This window comes from Takifugu rubripes, chromosome 20 (genome assembly GCF_901000725.2).
Source record: "Takifugu rubripes chromosome 20, fTakRub1.2, whole genome shotgun sequence".
NCBI classification, from domain to species: Eukaryota; Metazoa; Chordata; class Actinopteri; order Tetraodontiformes; family Tetraodontidae; genus Takifugu; species Takifugu rubripes.
Window position 1 is genome coordinate 14,625,035 of NC_042304.1, and position 15,286 is coordinate 14,640,320.

General features: G+C 45.2%; 2 protein-coding genes across 6 annotated transcripts; one reads left to right on the plus strand and one right to left on the minus strand.

Annotated features, from left to right (window-relative positions):
- The first annotated feature begins 159 nt into the window (after positions 1-159).
- Positions 160-4,365, plus strand: mcoln3b (mucolipin TRP cation channel 3b). Of its 2 annotated transcripts, none has more exons than XM_011615089.2 (14): positions 160-298; positions 818-1,044; positions 1,126-1,293; positions 1,475-1,628; positions 1,782-1,857; positions 2,112-2,208; positions 2,336-2,435; positions 2,510-2,622; positions 2,819-2,968; positions 3,044-3,145; positions 3,233-3,355; positions 3,442-3,648; positions 3,738-3,865; positions 3,948-4,365. In XM_011615089.2, exons 2-14 carry the CDS (start codon positions 820-822, stop codon positions 3,985-3,987), a joined length of 1,683 nt encoding a protein of 560 aa, XP_011613391.2. In that variant the 5' UTR covers positions 160-298; positions 818-819; the 3' UTR covers positions 3,988-4,365. The 2 variants fall into 2 exon arrangements, with proteins under 2 accessions (XP_011613391.2, XP_011613390.2); XM_011615088.2 differs by having other exon boundaries at positions 162-298; positions 787-1,044.
- On the minus strand, positions 4,295-15,250 carry LOC101068644 (G-protein-signaling modulator 2-like). 4 transcript variants are annotated; one of them, XM_011615090.2, is made up of 15 exons: positions 15,097-15,250; positions 11,439-11,660; positions 10,260-10,395; positions 9,791-9,930; positions 9,228-9,351; positions 8,958-9,073; positions 8,500-8,655; positions 7,318-7,426; positions 6,949-7,111; positions 6,555-6,652; positions 6,268-6,453; positions 5,984-6,143; positions 5,479-5,664; positions 5,308-5,408; positions 4,295-5,232 (listed from the first exon to the last, which is right to left on the minus strand). In XM_011615090.2, exons 2-15 carry the CDS (start codon positions 11,657-11,659, stop codon positions 5,068-5,070), a joined length of 2,061 nt encoding a protein of 686 aa, XP_011613392.2. In that variant the 5' UTR covers position 11,660; positions 15,097-15,250; the 3' UTR covers positions 4,295-5,067. The 4 variants fall into 4 exon arrangements, with proteins under 4 accessions (XP_011613392.2, XP_011613393.2, XP_029684300.1 ...); XM_011615091.2 differs by having other exon boundaries at positions 14,978-15,104; XM_029828440.1 differs by lacking the exon at positions 15,097-15,250 and adding an exon at positions 12,223-12,875 and having other exon boundaries at positions 6,555-6,649.
- Positions 15,251-15,286: the final 36 nt, after the last annotated feature.

The window sequence follows — 15,286 nt, forward strand, 5'->3', positions numbered from 1 at the left end:
ATGGATGAAATAAAGAGCTCCCAACAACTAAACAAGTACAAGTGAAGTCTGAGATGCCTCCAAACTCACTGCGTTTGCGTGTCTGAAAGGTTGCCATGGGTTACCGGGAAAGCCAATAAGGTTCCAGCGTTGAAATGACGCAAGCATAAAGGTGAAACAGGTGCTCGCGTTCACGTGACTAAGCGCACCTTCCTCTGGAACCAGCACGGAAATCAAATCGGGGTCCTTTCAATGCGAAAATGCTCGACCAAACATGGGTTTTATTTAACGGGATGAACTGAAGAGGTCTCGGACACGGGTGAGCTGCACTCCCCCCGCCGTGTTTCCATTATCGGACCCTCTTTCAATCCTCGATAAATCTTTTACTCGGTCGTTTAAAATGAAGCTTTTAAAATGAGAATCGGGGTGTATTTTATCAGATGATCTTTATGTCCTCGTTCAGGTGATTTCTGTCTGTCAGATGTTTATTACATTGTCATTAAGTCATTGACAAGTCAAACCAGCTTTGCCCTTATGTTTACACTGACTTATACAGTATTTTAAAGCGTGTTCCTTCAGAGAATAATGAATCCTGTCTAACATTTGGGTGTACCATGTATTTTTGGATCACTATGACATTACATTGCTAGGATATACTCACGGTTTGGTTCCTTTTTTATATGAAAATTGAATCAATGTTCCATCCTGTTTGACAACCATCTCAATAATTACACAGTTTGATGTTTAAATTAACAATTACTGGTTTGGCATCTTTAGTCATATTTCGCAGGTATAATTCAGATATAGCCTCGTATTGTATGTGTTCTATAAACTACAGACATGGAGGACTCTGGGAACTTGTTTGACGTGTACGAGACCAACGGCCTCCCTATATGGGACGCCCCCCAACACGAGTGTTGTGTTGGGGACCAGGACAAGGTGGACAGGCTCAGGAGGAGGATCAAGTATTACTTCATGAACCCCTGTGAGAAGTACCGCGCTCGAGGCCGTAAACCCTGGAAACTGATGCTGCAGCTGGTTAAAATAGCCATCATCACCATCCAGGTAGGTCTCCCCCACCCGGCCTGGGGCTGCGGCGTCGCCGTCTCGCCCGCTGACGCGCTTCTGTTTCCCTCCACCTCTCAGTTAGTGTCCTTCGGACTCAGCAACCAGATGGTGGTCACGTTCAAAGGGGAAAACCTGGTGACCTTCAAGCACCTCTTCTTGAAAAACTACGCTGACGGCGACACCGACAACTACGCCGTTTACAGACAAGCTGATGTTTATGGTTACATCAGTCACAGCATTAAACAGGTAGCAGCGCCTCACATGGGATTTCAGTTTAACTTCTATACTGCTGGAAATCATTGTTGCAAGTTTATGACCCTGATTCCATAACAGGTAGACCCCGGACTGGACTTTAAACTGCTGTACTTGGAGGACATGATTGTGCAATAAAAAAAAAAAAACAACCAACAATTCACTCTGTTTTCAGTATGGAAACCTTTACAACATCACGCTGGGCAATCACGAGTATGAGAAAAATGGGGATTCGTACAGCCCGCTGACGCTGTGCCAGACGTTCTACCGGAATGGTTCCGTCTACGCCGGCAATGAGACCTTTGAGATCGATGCTGAAGTTGACACGGGTATGTATGGGTATGCTCGGCTTTATTCATGTTCTCCCCATTTAAACAAGCGTTGTTGTTTTATTAACCCTGTTGGCGTTGTTGCGTCCCACACCTACAACTAGTCAGGCCGGTCGGGTTTGATGCTTGCTGAGCTCTTTTTCCTTCTTCCAGACTGTGTCGAATTTTATCCGGATCACCACCCGTCACCGGAGGAAGTCATGTCACACTTTCCGTTGCATTTCAAAAGGTTTGCGTGGAAATCGTTTGCGTCTTTTTCTTAAATCCTATGTGTTCTTGTTCTTGCTACATACTGGGTACCAAAATCTGCATTATCCCAGCAAAGTCGATCCTCAAAGGAATGTTTAAGGGTCGGTAAGACTTGGTATCAAGGTAGAATTGGGTTTGGGGTAAGGAGCTGAGAAACACAATAGGCCTCTGAAGGTCCTCACAAAGATAGAAGTACAGTATGTGCTGAATGATTCTACCTCCACTCTCTTCCAGGTTGGTGTCCGTCACAGTCACATTTGTTCTCAAGGCCATAAATTTACAGACCATCAGATATCGGGAGCTGCCAGACTGTTACGACTTCACTGTTATTGTATGTTTATTTTTAAATGTGACACAGAAGCACCTTCTGGCCGCACTAACAACACATTAATACAACCACTAAACAACCAGCGGATGGTTTGGCGTTTTAGTCCTTCCCTCTGCTGACCTTTGCCTAGATCACGTTCAACAACAACGCTCACAGCGGCAGGATAAAGATTGAGATGGATCAGGACGTGAGCATCAGCGAGTGCCGAGACTGGGAGATCATCGGAGCGTGTGAGTGTTGGGGAAAATGGTGGGAGAATTCCTTGTTTGGGAGCGCCTTCATTTTCAATTGCGTGTCCTTGCAGCCTCCCAAGTCCTCTACCTGACTGAAGTGTTCGACTGCGTCATCATCCTGACCTGCATCGCCTCCTTCATCCTCTGCACGCGCTCGGTCCTGACTGGGATTCGCCTGCAGTGTGTAAGTGAACGGATTCAAATATTAATAATAATGGGATTGGGAGGACAAAAACAAAAAGCACACGTGCGAACATCTACAGTAACTTCAAGTCCGAAGCAGCAGGAAAGGGGGTAAAGGTCGAGCAGTGGCTCAAATTCAGCACTTAGGTTTCCGAGTGGCGGTAGAACCCAGCTCACGCTCCTTGTGCCGTAACCAGGAGTACAGCCAGTACTGCAGGAACAGCAGCGGGAAAGACGCGCCCTGGTCCGACAAGCTGGAGTTTGTGAACGGCTGGTACATCCTCATCATCGTCAGCGACACGCTGAGCATCATCGGCTCCATCCTGAAAATAGAGATCGAGAACAAGGTAGGCGCCGACCCCAGCGACCCCCGCGCCGTCCGCGGCGCCTCCCCTTTGACCGACTCCTCCTACTTCCGTTAGGTCGTCACCAGCTACGACATCTGCAGCATCTTCCTCGGAACAGGAACCATGCTGGTGTGGATCGGGGTCATCCGCTACATGGGCTACTTCAAGAAGTACAACGTAGGTCCAGACCGCCGACGCTCGACGCTACGGTGGGGGTTTTTTGGTCATTGTTGATTGAGCCGAATGTGGTCGGCCCATTTTCAGATCCTCATCCTGACGCTCAGGGCGGCGTTGCCCAACGTCATCCGCTTCATCTGCTGTGCTGGCATCATCTACCTCGGCTACTGTTTTTGTGGCTGGATCGTCATCGGACCGTATCATGAAAAGGTTAGAAGGGCGAGTCGGGAAAGAAAAACGGCCGTTTTGTGTGGCGGGAAGAATTTGGAGATGTTAACTGAAATTTTTGGCCGTAGTTTCGGACGTTGAACACGGTGTCGGAGTGCCTGTTCTCCCTCATCAACGGGGACGACATGTTCCCCACCTTTAAGGACATGAACCAGAAGAGCAGCCTTGTCTGGGTTTTCAGCAGGATCTACCTCTACACCTTCGTATCGCTCTTCATCTACATGATCCTCAGCCTCTTCATCACCATCATCACCGACACCTACACCACCATCAAGGTGACTCCCGCACCCCCGGCAGCGCGGCGTAGACGTAGGACGGAGATGTTCTGGCACTAACGGGGGTGACTATCATCAACTTTCTTTAGCAACTGGACCAGAGCGGAACCCCAACGTCGGAGCTCCAGGAGTTCCTGTCGATGTGCAACGATCTGCCAAACTCTGGGGTCTACAGGCTGGAAAAGAGCAGCAGCTGCTGCCTGAACTTCATCTCCAGGTAGGTTCAAAGGTCAGCCATTCTGGTTACAAAGAAAGCTGAGATTTCCTCTCTTAAGGAATCGTTCCATGCTCCCTCTCAGGTTCCGGAAGGATGAACAGATCCTGACATCGGAGGCGTAACAGGCCGGCTCTTATGTTGGGAATCACTTCCAGTCGATCCAGGACGTGATGAATCTTATCGGTGGCAGAAAAGTCTACGTGACCCTTTAACCTTTCCTTTTTTTGTCTGGACGAGGGGAAGGAAGCAAATGAAGGAGCAGAGAATGAGCCATATCCTGGTGAAAAGAATGTTGGAACGTCGCCATGATGTAATTGTGTGCAATGGGGATGAAGGAGAAAAGAACAATTTTAAAAATGTATTTATGCTGTTTTGTTCCCCCAAAGTTTATCACTGCACAGAAACACGTTGAATATTGAAGATAATGAATCAAGTTTGAATCATTTTTTATGTAAATCTTGTTTCATCTCCCCATTGCAATAATACAGGTTTTTACACATCCTTTGATCTCCATAATCTGCGCCAAAAAAAGAAACTTTTTTTTTTTTTTTTTTTTTAATTTTGCAAATCATAGTCTAAAGACGCCTTCACTAATCACAGGCACAGTAACAGCGGGGGCCTTTTAGTTCCCCCAGAATAGTTTTGTTAGCTTAAAAGCATCTGTTGCTTATGAGGTCTGAGATGAAAATAAGCCAAAATATAACGCTGTAAACACAAACAACTGCAGAATCTCAGACAGAAGTCCACAGAATGGTCTTTTTGTGCAACATCTTGGATAATTCCAATTTTTTGCTAGCATCCTTGGAAGACAGCATTTCCTAGTTCAATCACACACACAGCGTTGGCTTGATGCAAGCCTCCAGAGTAAACAGACGTCAGTCAGAGCTGAACTGGAGGGTCATCTTGAGATGATGTGTGACATGATAATAGTCTCTTTCCCTTTAAAAATGTAGCATTCAAATGACCTAAACACAACACCGCCCTCTGTTTTTCTATTGTTGTGAGGCCCTGACTCTGTTAAACATATTTTGGCATTCGTGGCGGTCTCGCTGGAACCTTGTCAAGTTGATTCAGAAAGGCAGGAATCAGGAATGCTGTGGATGATACAATACAAACTCTTCATTAAAAATGGAGGCCACTTCATCTGGTCATCCCGAGACCACAGGGACAAAAAAAAACAAAAAAAAAAACTATAATCCTGGTCAGTCCGGTTTAGACTGTGTGACGGTGGGCGGAGGAACTCGTTGCTCTTCCATCCTGTTGGACTGAGAACGCAGGATGAGACTGAAAAAGTCGTCATCTGGCACAGTTGGTCCGGCAGGAGTGGCAGATGGAGCGGCGCATCTCTGATCGTCCAGCCTGGAGCCCTGAAACGGCGTCAAGGCGTTGGCAACCAAAAGCACTCTTGAGTTGGCACACGTAAATCTGGTTTTTTGTCTCACCTGACATTTTACAAGCATGTCAAAAAACACATCATCGCCATCAGGCTGCTCAGCTTTTGCTTCACGGTTCTGGGAAGGCGTGTCTGTGCTGGCGGCCGGGGCTGCGTGGAGAAACGGGACCAGTTAAAATCGGAGCGGAAATCTCAGTTGCAACAGCGGAAATGGGCAGACCTGCTGGGAGGACTGGATCTGTGCTGGAGGTGGAGTGTGTATGAGGCGGGCTGGAGGTGCTGAGACGTAAGCCAGGAAAATGGCTCAGGCTGACTCGTTGGTCGTCCAGGCGACGGGCCTGAGAGCTGGCCAGCAGCTCCAGGAAATGACCAGGATCCTGCAATGGTGTTTCGCGCTCCAAAATAGCTAAAAACAGGGACAGTCGTCTGTTACTTGAGGTTTTCTACGAATAAATATGACTAAAACTATTTCATGCTTAAGAAAGCAAATAGAGAAGCAGAATATTAACAGTACTTAAGACAAGGGAAAAAATAGTTCTAGACGAAAGGGGATGAAGGACGGCGTAACATTCGTCACACCACACGGATGTTTAAAAGCTCAAGGTTGTTGCATTCACACCATGGACCATAATATATAATATTTAATAATAAAACCATTTCTGTACACGTTGATGCTGCTTAAATAACATATGGTGTGAACACAGCACAAAAGGGCCAACACTCACATTTCCTTTCAGCAACAGGTGGGGTAGAGGAGGGAGAGGGGGGAGGGAGGCGACTTGGGGAATCCAGTAGGGAGCACCTTTGGTCTTCCAGCCTGTTGCCCTGGAAACGAGAGAGAAGCTCGAAAAAGCCATCCGCTCCAACGGTGTCCTGTGTTCCAGACTGCAGTGATTAAGTAAACAACAAAAATACAGTTAATGTTATTTTGGAAAGAAAATCTCGAGGTAACAGATCATTAGGATCATAAAGAAAAGAACCCATTAGCAAATGGGTTAGCAAAACAAACCTTAGGAGATGGGGGCGAATCCAGCTCGGGGCCCGAGTCCTCTGTGCCTGCTTCGTGCTTGCTTTTAGGAGATTTGTTATTGTTCTTCAGCTTCTTGCTTCTGAACCGATGGAAGAGGAATAACTTAGAGGAGGCCTTGATTGTGTCGCCTTTTGAAGAGTCGGGGAATGTGTCTGCGTCCCACTCCTGCATAATTAAGGTTCAGGAATTTGTAGCGAGCAACATTACAAATATGGAGACAGTTGACCTTGAAATGGGTCTAAAACCAGAGTACTCTCCACACATACCGGACTTGCGGATGTGTCTCTAGTTTGAGTTTTGTCCAGGTGCCGGCTCAGGTCCAGGTTCTCTTCACTGCTTCTTATCATCGGTGGATACTTGGCTGCTGAAAGCAAAATACCACAGACTCAAATGCTGACAATGAGTGAATTCATTCTTAAATCACCTGGATGCTGAGTTATTACAGTTATAAATGTCTCCCTGAAACTTAAATATTTTACATTCCATCACATGTCCAAATATAAAATCCTCCTATCTTCAGAAGAGAAATAAAAAGCTCATGTAACAATGTTAAAGCAATTTTTGCTAAAAAAAAAAAAAAAAAAAGTAGTTATCTGATTAATTGTATTTTCTACTGTAAATGTATCTAAAAGCTCTGATTTTTGAAGAATGTAGATTTACCTGAGAGGTTGGGGTAACCCTGGAAACTTGCTGGCAGAGCAGAGTTGGTACCAATACTGCGAAAAATGTTTGTGTGGATATTTGCGTTGGACTTTAGGCCCACAACCAGCCGCAGATCTGACAGGTTCATCCTGGCTGTCACCTCTCCACTTTTGTCTCCAGTCTGTGAGAGCAACAACATAAATGTCATTTGTCTTTTTTTAAAATGTATTTTTAAATGTATGTATGTTCATGTATTCAACAAATGTTGCATTCATTAAGAGACTGAGAGCTCCTGCAATCCTACACAGAACCAGTAGAGGGCGGTGTTGGTCTGATTGTCGTCACCACTTTCCCTCTGACGGAAGAGGTGAAAATATAAACAGTCACCTCTTTGGCAATTTCCAGATGTTTCTCAGCAAAGTACATGGCTTGCTGATGATTCCCCAGGGCGGTCTGGGCATTTCCTAGACTCCAGTACGCTCTTCCCTCACCGACTCTGCACAACAAGCAGGGAGAAACAGGCTGAGTGAGTTCTGCCAGGATTATGCAAGACGAGGGGAAGCATTTGTCAATAAACCGTAATCTTAAAACGGAATCTCACAACCCAATTTCTCATCTTGAACTCTTTAAAGACTTTATTTTGTTATACTTTACAGTCATTGCAAGTTAAATGACAAGTCACTGACTCAAAAGGTCTGAGACTATAAAAATAGAGACACTCCCACACCAGGAATGACACTGTCTTGTTAGCAGATATGTTGCATTCTTTTCTACTCAGACTTTATGTAATGGCTTTTTTCTGTGGAACATTTTGGGTCCGTTCACAAGGAGTCCATTTAGACTTGGTGTGTTTATTAAAACCTGTAAGAATCCTATCAGCAGCAGGGGGCCACATCACTGGGTAACATATGCAACTGCAAAACAATGTCAAGGAGCTTTAAGGCTCCGTGGGCTCCGTTATCAGTATAATGCACTGTATAATATGATGTTGCGTTTGTCAATTAGGTTCAGCTTTTAGAGGGAAATAGGTGATAAAACTTTGAATTAATTTTACACCATCAAAAAGCAGACAGGTAAGGGAAGCCCACGGGTCGTCATTGCATGGAATTAAATGTTCTACCCGTATAAATAAAGGATTGCTACTATATTATTATAATCTGGCTTTTTAGTTTCCTTTACACGCAGTTGATGACCTTCCCAGGAAGATTTAATTGGATTTCATTTCTAATGCTGAAGTTGATAAGATTAGCTACAGCGAAGAGGTTTGATTTGCATTTCACGACATTGTTTTGTTCCACCTAGAAGGACGATGACATCCATGATCCCTGCTGGCTAAGATAAGCATTAGGAAAGTTAGTTAGAGCTTCTATTCTGGTTGACTGAAAGTCAGCTGCTTTCTGCAGGAATCTGCAGCTGTAGAGGGCAGCAGCCCCAACTCCAACAGACTGGAGCAAACTTCAAGGCTCTTATTACTGTCCAAATACAAACATCCAAGAGAGGAGAATAAATGATATTAACTCCTTAAGGCAGAGGTCTCCCAAATAAGGTAGTGCAGATGGGACTCAGTACCTGTCGTTCAGGTTCTGAGCAATGACCAGATGTTTGAGATGGTAATCAATGGCTCTTTCATAGTCCTGGAGCAGAGTGTAGGTGTTTCCCAGGCTGTAACAGGCCTGAGCCTCCACTGCTTTGTCCTTCAAAAGCCTGGCCAGCTGCAGAGTTCTCCTGGGGGCAAAGCAGAAGAGGAGGAGGAGGAGGAAGAAGGTCAAAGAATGTCTAGGGCGGGAGCAGAGGAATGATAGTTATCTGCTCACTTCTACGGAACATTTGTCAGCAGCTTCTGAGTAAAAATGTGCAGGGAAGAATAAATCTGTTGTCGATCCTTCTTCTGTCAGTGTTCAACTTCAATTCATTAAAAACCAACCAATGATGCTTCAAAAAAGCTGCTAAGGTTTGTTTTTGGACACACTAGCATACTAAGTATCTGACAATGATCCCTAAAGGGCAAAAAGCCATTGTTAACTCACTTGTAATGACCAGCCGCCACCTCGAACTGACTGAGGAATATGTTGGCGTTGCCGAGGTTACAGTGGGCCCTCCTCTCAGCTGATTTATCCCCAAACTCTTTTGCGATGTGGAGCCGCTTCAAAACAAAGAAACTGATCATCATGTCACTGGTCAAAAAGCAAATCTAAAATGGCCATAAAAACCAAAATGCATTATGTTCAGAAATAGGTCCAGTCAGGAATAATATGGCCATCTGCGAGATTAATCGGAATCCCAACTCTTTACTTTACCTTTTCATGTGCAGCTACTGCTTTTTCAAATTCACCCAGCAGATAGTAAGTGTTACCGAGGTTACCATAAGTACGGCCCTGGGCAGCCTTATCGGCCAATTCCTTCACCATACTCAGGTTTGCTCTTTAAAATAAAAATAAGAGCACAAAAACATGTTTTCACGTTATACAGTACGTACACACAGACACTCAAATCACATTAAGAAACCGGAATAATAAATTAAGTCTGGAGTTCATTCATAAATGTACATGAAATAATTATTCTAATTAAAACATTACTATATTGTGTCCATGGAAAAGATGAATTGTTGGGATGAATGTGTGTAATTTGGTGATTCGGCAACACTTTCAGTCAGTGAAGGATTTTGCAGTTATTATGTTATATGAATGGAGATTTGGAGTATTTAGAAAAATAATAACGAAATTGTATCAGCTGACCAGATAACTTTTACTCGACTGTGGCCAGTCACAGGCTAACAGGCTAATCCTCACAACCGGTCATCTGATGATGCTCAAGCTCTATTTTGATGTGTCCTGCAGCTATTAGACGGGTATGGGCTCACTCGTAGTACTGGGCAGCTTTCCTCAGAGCAGTCCTGGCCTCCTCTGAGAACTCTCCTGGCTCCGCTCTGCTCCAGCAGATGCTCTTGCCTTTGGCGTGGTAGACGTTCCCAAAATTATACAGTGCTCGAGCCTGCCCAACCTACAGCAGGCACAGCAGATTTTCACAGAAGGAAACCAGAGTGACCAGTGTTGTAATTATATACTTAAAATACACTGACACCAGATCTGATGGCTTGCATGCGGACTGACAAACTATTCTAGAGGCTGGCTGGCTCTCAGCCGTGGCGCATACCAGACCCGTGCTGCGGTGGACGTATATGTCATGGTATGATTGAAAACAAAGAGGGATCCACTTATTCTAATAAAATGGCCCTTTTAGTGATTAACTAAACTTTCAGATTGTAGAACAGTGGAAAGTCATTCAGTGTCTGCCAAGAACAACAAAAATACTCAAAAACTGTGACCCGCCTTATCGTAGATGGCTCTGGTTATGTCCAAATGTCTTTGGCAACACACCACGGCTTCATCGTAACGTCCCAAAAGCTTTAATGTGTTCCCCAGGTTGCCGCTGGCTTTGGCCTCCCCGAGCTCATCCCCAATTGTTCTGGAAAAGGATCAAGCAATCATTTATTATCGGACTGCTGAGGCACGACGTCGTGAAATATCACCTCAGATAGTAATGGAGTTTGACGTTTAAACACAATAATGTAATAAATGAAGACATTTCCAGACAGATGACAGCATGGTGATCAGCGTGAGGGGCAGGAAGAAGCGCGGTTCTTAGATTGGACTGAAAGGCATCCGCAGTAAGAATTTTTATGATATTAAGTGGCGGCTGCTTGCACAGATAAGGAGCAGCAAGTGCAGAGGCTCCGTGTCCTTTGTGCTTAAGGAGAGGTTGTGTAAAAGGGCTTTATCAGCAGACGCACAAGTGTTTCATTTCTCCATAGTGGCGTCAAAGATAGATGGAACTGCACTCTTTACAGGAACTATGTGAGACAAATCTATTTAAAGTGATCATAAAAATAGCACCGATATGTCAGCAAACATTAAGGAATCATTATAAATATTATATCACCGACAACCAGTAGTCCTGCTAGAAATTTCTCAGTCAGCCTGTAAATAATGTGGATGTTTTAATTTGGCGATTTGGTCGTTTGCTCCGCCCTCCTCCGTCACCCAACCAGGAAGTCAGTTGCGTTTGGGCCTCCGGGTCGCCAGTTAGCGCTGAGCTGCAGCTCTGAACGTCTGGAATCACCAATGTCTGAGGTGACTAAACCTAAAAGGCCTCATTATGATTCCCAAAGACATCGCGACAAAGTCAGAACCAAAGCAGGGATGTTTCAGGAGACGAAGTTGCTATTTGTTTCTCCCGGACAGGTAAGATTCAGCCAAGTTTCATGAACATCATTTGGATTAAAGCACGGCATGGTCATTTCAAATATTCTCCACCGTCGAAGAACACCACAGTCGCTCCTTGCATTGGACATTCCTGATGGATTCAGCTACCTAACTGGTAACTTGTAATCTAGGGGGAGGGGAAGCGGGCCGGGACCACGCTCTAAATTATTTTGAATGTGATTGCAGTACTGGCATTGGCCACTAGATTATAAATAAGGTAGTTGGATTAAAATGCACCAAGTTTACCTGGTTAATGTCAGGTCATGGCGGTGATACTCCAAGGCCTTGTTGTACTCTTGTAGGTGGAAGTAGGCATTGCCCAGTTGGCTATAGATGGCACTGAGGATTTGAAGATCCTCTGTTCCAACCTGGATGGCCGATTCAAACAAGGACACGCCGGCACGGTAGTCGCCAGCTTTGCAGAACCGCTCACCCTCTAGAGCCAGATCCAGACAAGATGACTCCATCCTGCAGGGAGGTGGGACAGTCTTTATACAACCATGTATACATTAAACCAAACTATTAATAGGAGCATTTTGTGCATGTTGTCAGCTTAAAAAGTCGGTCAAATGACTTGGAATGCAAATACGGGCTTTACATTTAACCACATAGACTAAGTAAACTCAGATGTGTGTGTGTGTGGTGAAAAGTAGGAATGAAACTTTATAACATCCACACCCTTTTTATGGACGGAGCCCACTCCAGCCTGTAATGAGAGAAAAAACAATCCCAGAATCCCTGTGATAGCACAAGCGCTGTATTGTGCAGATTTACAGGCCTGCACTTAACATATGTGACATTATAGTGTGGGACAGAAAGACTCACACATTTGATACATTTTTCTCTGGGATGTAACGATGGCTGGGCTTAGAAGACACGATCAGAACACATTAAACCTCTTCTAACCTGAGGAGTGCGTGTTGGGCTGCCACATTGCTCTCTAAGCCTCCGAGCTCACAAATAAGAAACCTTCAGAACTGGAAACTGCGACTGAGCTGGGAGTCGAAGCGAAGTGGCCGCGGTCACGTACCTGCTGCACCTCCCCTTTCTGACGCACTTCAGACAATTCGACATCAGCGCCATTTCTGCCTTGTGGATCACTTTCTGGAGCAAACGCAGCTCTTTCAGACGCTTGAATGCCTTGACTTCCACGTGCATACACATAACGCAGGCAGCCAATCTCCCCCCGCAGAAAAAGAAGACGGCTCCCTTTCCTCCCCCGCGGCCGTTTCCCGTGTGCCCTTCTGACCCGCGCTCAAAGCAAAGGGGATATAATCCGCTCAGCCTTCTCGCCGACCTCGGATGACAAGCCGTAAGACCTTCAGTTACAGCGAACACGGTTCAGCGTCCGGCGGTTGTCGAGCTGAGCCGTTGAGACAGGCTGCCATGTGTGGAAGCGCTCTCTCCGTCGCCACCAGAACCCTGCCCTAAGCCACCTGATGGTGGGTGTCACATTTAATTAAGCTAAACTGCAGATTTAATTATAGCCAGTTTAAGTGGCTCTGGTCAGCCTTCGGCTGAGGAGACCCCTCAGGAACGGATGTGTACATTTTCCACACCATTTTTGCAAAATACTGAGTAGATTCAACAATGATCCAATAGGGAACAGGAGCCGACAAATCATTTGATTCCACCGGAGTTTGTATTCACTCTGTAGCTGATCCAGAGAAATCCACTTGTGCAAATTAACTAAGCGTTCTGGGGCTCCGTGCTCTCCGAGGAAGCAGCAAAAGTTGCATCATCATGAGGTGGAGCACAAGGACTCAAAGGATCCACGTGACTGTCCACGAAGGCAGGCAGATCACGCTGACCATTATATAATCAGAGTGAAAGTTTGAATTGTTTCAACCAAATTAATGAGTTAATCTGGAGTTAATGAGTCACACCGGCCAGAAGAGATATTTTCTTACAGCAAAATGGGCACTAAAACAGAAATATTCTCTAATGCTGATGATTGAGGAGCAGGTACCTCACATCCCATCATGCAAATAGGCCCCAGGATGGTGTGTAAGTGAGGCAGCCATTTCCAGCCTGCACTGCCTGGGTAATACTGACCTGATGAGGCTTGCACGTCTGGATTTAACTTTACAGTGTGATTCAAGAGTGATCTCACAGCTTTGATGATGTCAACAGCTAGCAATCTGATGTTGTATTGTAGTGGTTTCAGGAGTGTCAATAAGGTGCCGTGGTACTGTTATGCTGAGCTCATTACTCCAGATACTCTATTCTGAGACATTTACTGTAACTGCATCTGCAATTCTATCTTTAAAGAATATATACACTCAAGTTTTGAATCATGCTGTGCAGATAAAACTGCTGCAGGACCTCAACAATGACAGCAGAGCATTTTGCGCATCCTCGCTTGGCTTCCACTGAAGAATGAAGACCACCTCCATCCCTTGTTCGATCCCTGTCCCATTTCTTATCTTCAAACTGGAGCAGAAAAACAAGAGCAAACATGTACCGAGCGCCCAGGTCTTGTTTGTGCCCAGAACATCTTAGCTTCCTGAGCAAGTGGCTGCGATGTGACGCAGATGGCAAAGAACTCCACCAACACCACGAAAAGTCTTGTGTGAGGAAATGCCAGCTTGGAGAAGTGCAGACTAGTAACGGCTAGGAGGGACACTCTCCAAATGATCCCTGTTGGTGGAATTCCGCAACACAATCCTCAACCGCAGAGGGACTCACGCAGCTCTTGCCCTGAAATTCTACGGACGAGGCAGAATTTTATCACCCATGAACTTCCCAACTCCTGTTTAGCGATTGATGCGGAGGTGGGGGGGGGGGGGGGGGGTTTGTTTCAGTATCTTTCTCACATTCCACTGCATTGAGCTGTCCTGAACTTGTTTGGCTCCGGGTGGCTTGAATGAGTCCATTATCCAGTGACCTCATTCACCGACTGAAGTGTTTTCACCCAAAGTGCTGGAGCTGCAGCATTTTTAAACGTTTGCATCATCCGCTAACTCTCTCATGAGGGAAACATGCAAGAAATCAGCAAAAACTGGGACAAGTTTGCAGTTAAATTTGCACAGATTGTGTCCTTCCTCTCACTGTGAGCGATCCACTAAACACTGAAGTCCAAAGAGGAACTGAGAATCCTGTCGAATCAAACATCACCAAATACCTTTCTTTTCACTTTCCATTAGTTACATTCTGAAACTACACATGGTTTTACTTTTTGTTCCTCAGCAGAGGTGTTATATTATTTCTTCCACTCTAAATTCTGATGTTTGCACCGATGTTCGAAATGTGTGAAAAAGCAACAAACAGCTTCTTGCGCCAACATGTGTTTGTTTACATGTGCTGGCGATAATGTGGCTGCCAAAACCATAGTTATTCCAACAGAAACACGCCCATCAACTGCCCCTTAAATTAGGGGATGCTTTTTTTTTTTTTTTTAAATTAAAAAAAATAACGATCCTTTTGAAGAGAGATGAGACGTGCATAATTAGTCTGGAGCCAAGCCCTGCATTGGTGCTACTGCACTTATGCAGGCGGGCTTTAAATGCAACAGGTCGATGCAATTTTGGAGTTTTTATGGAGTTTTTTTGCTTTAGTTGAAAACGTGTGATGAGTGTCTGAGAACTCCAACGGTAATGAGTCAGTTTAGCGAGGACAAGTCATCACTTGCTCACTGTCTGCCTGAACGACAGTGACGAGACACTCGCCTGTTGATGTCAAGTGGAGTGAAACGACTCAAAGAAACATAACCGCAACGAGCTAATATGGTTGACTCCCAGTAAACGCGATTGACAACAAAAACATCCCAGAAATATTTCACCCACCTCAAACCGAAGCACGTAAACACACCAGCAACATGGCGTTGGAGTCGGAGAATAGTTTTACCCACTGACAACTTTTTAAACTGCCCCCTTTCCACTGAGGTGTTTATAAAAGTACTGACCCGTCCGTCCGTGGGTGACAAGGATCCGTTTGTCTCGGGGAACCGACGTTAGAGAAGCCACTCCTCGCACCGACAATCTGCCTCCAATTAGGATTCCACGGTTGATGCCTTCAAGTGGCGTCGGAAATGTTGACATTGCTACATAAACTACAGCCGATGACCAATCAAAACGGTAAGAAATAAAGAGGAT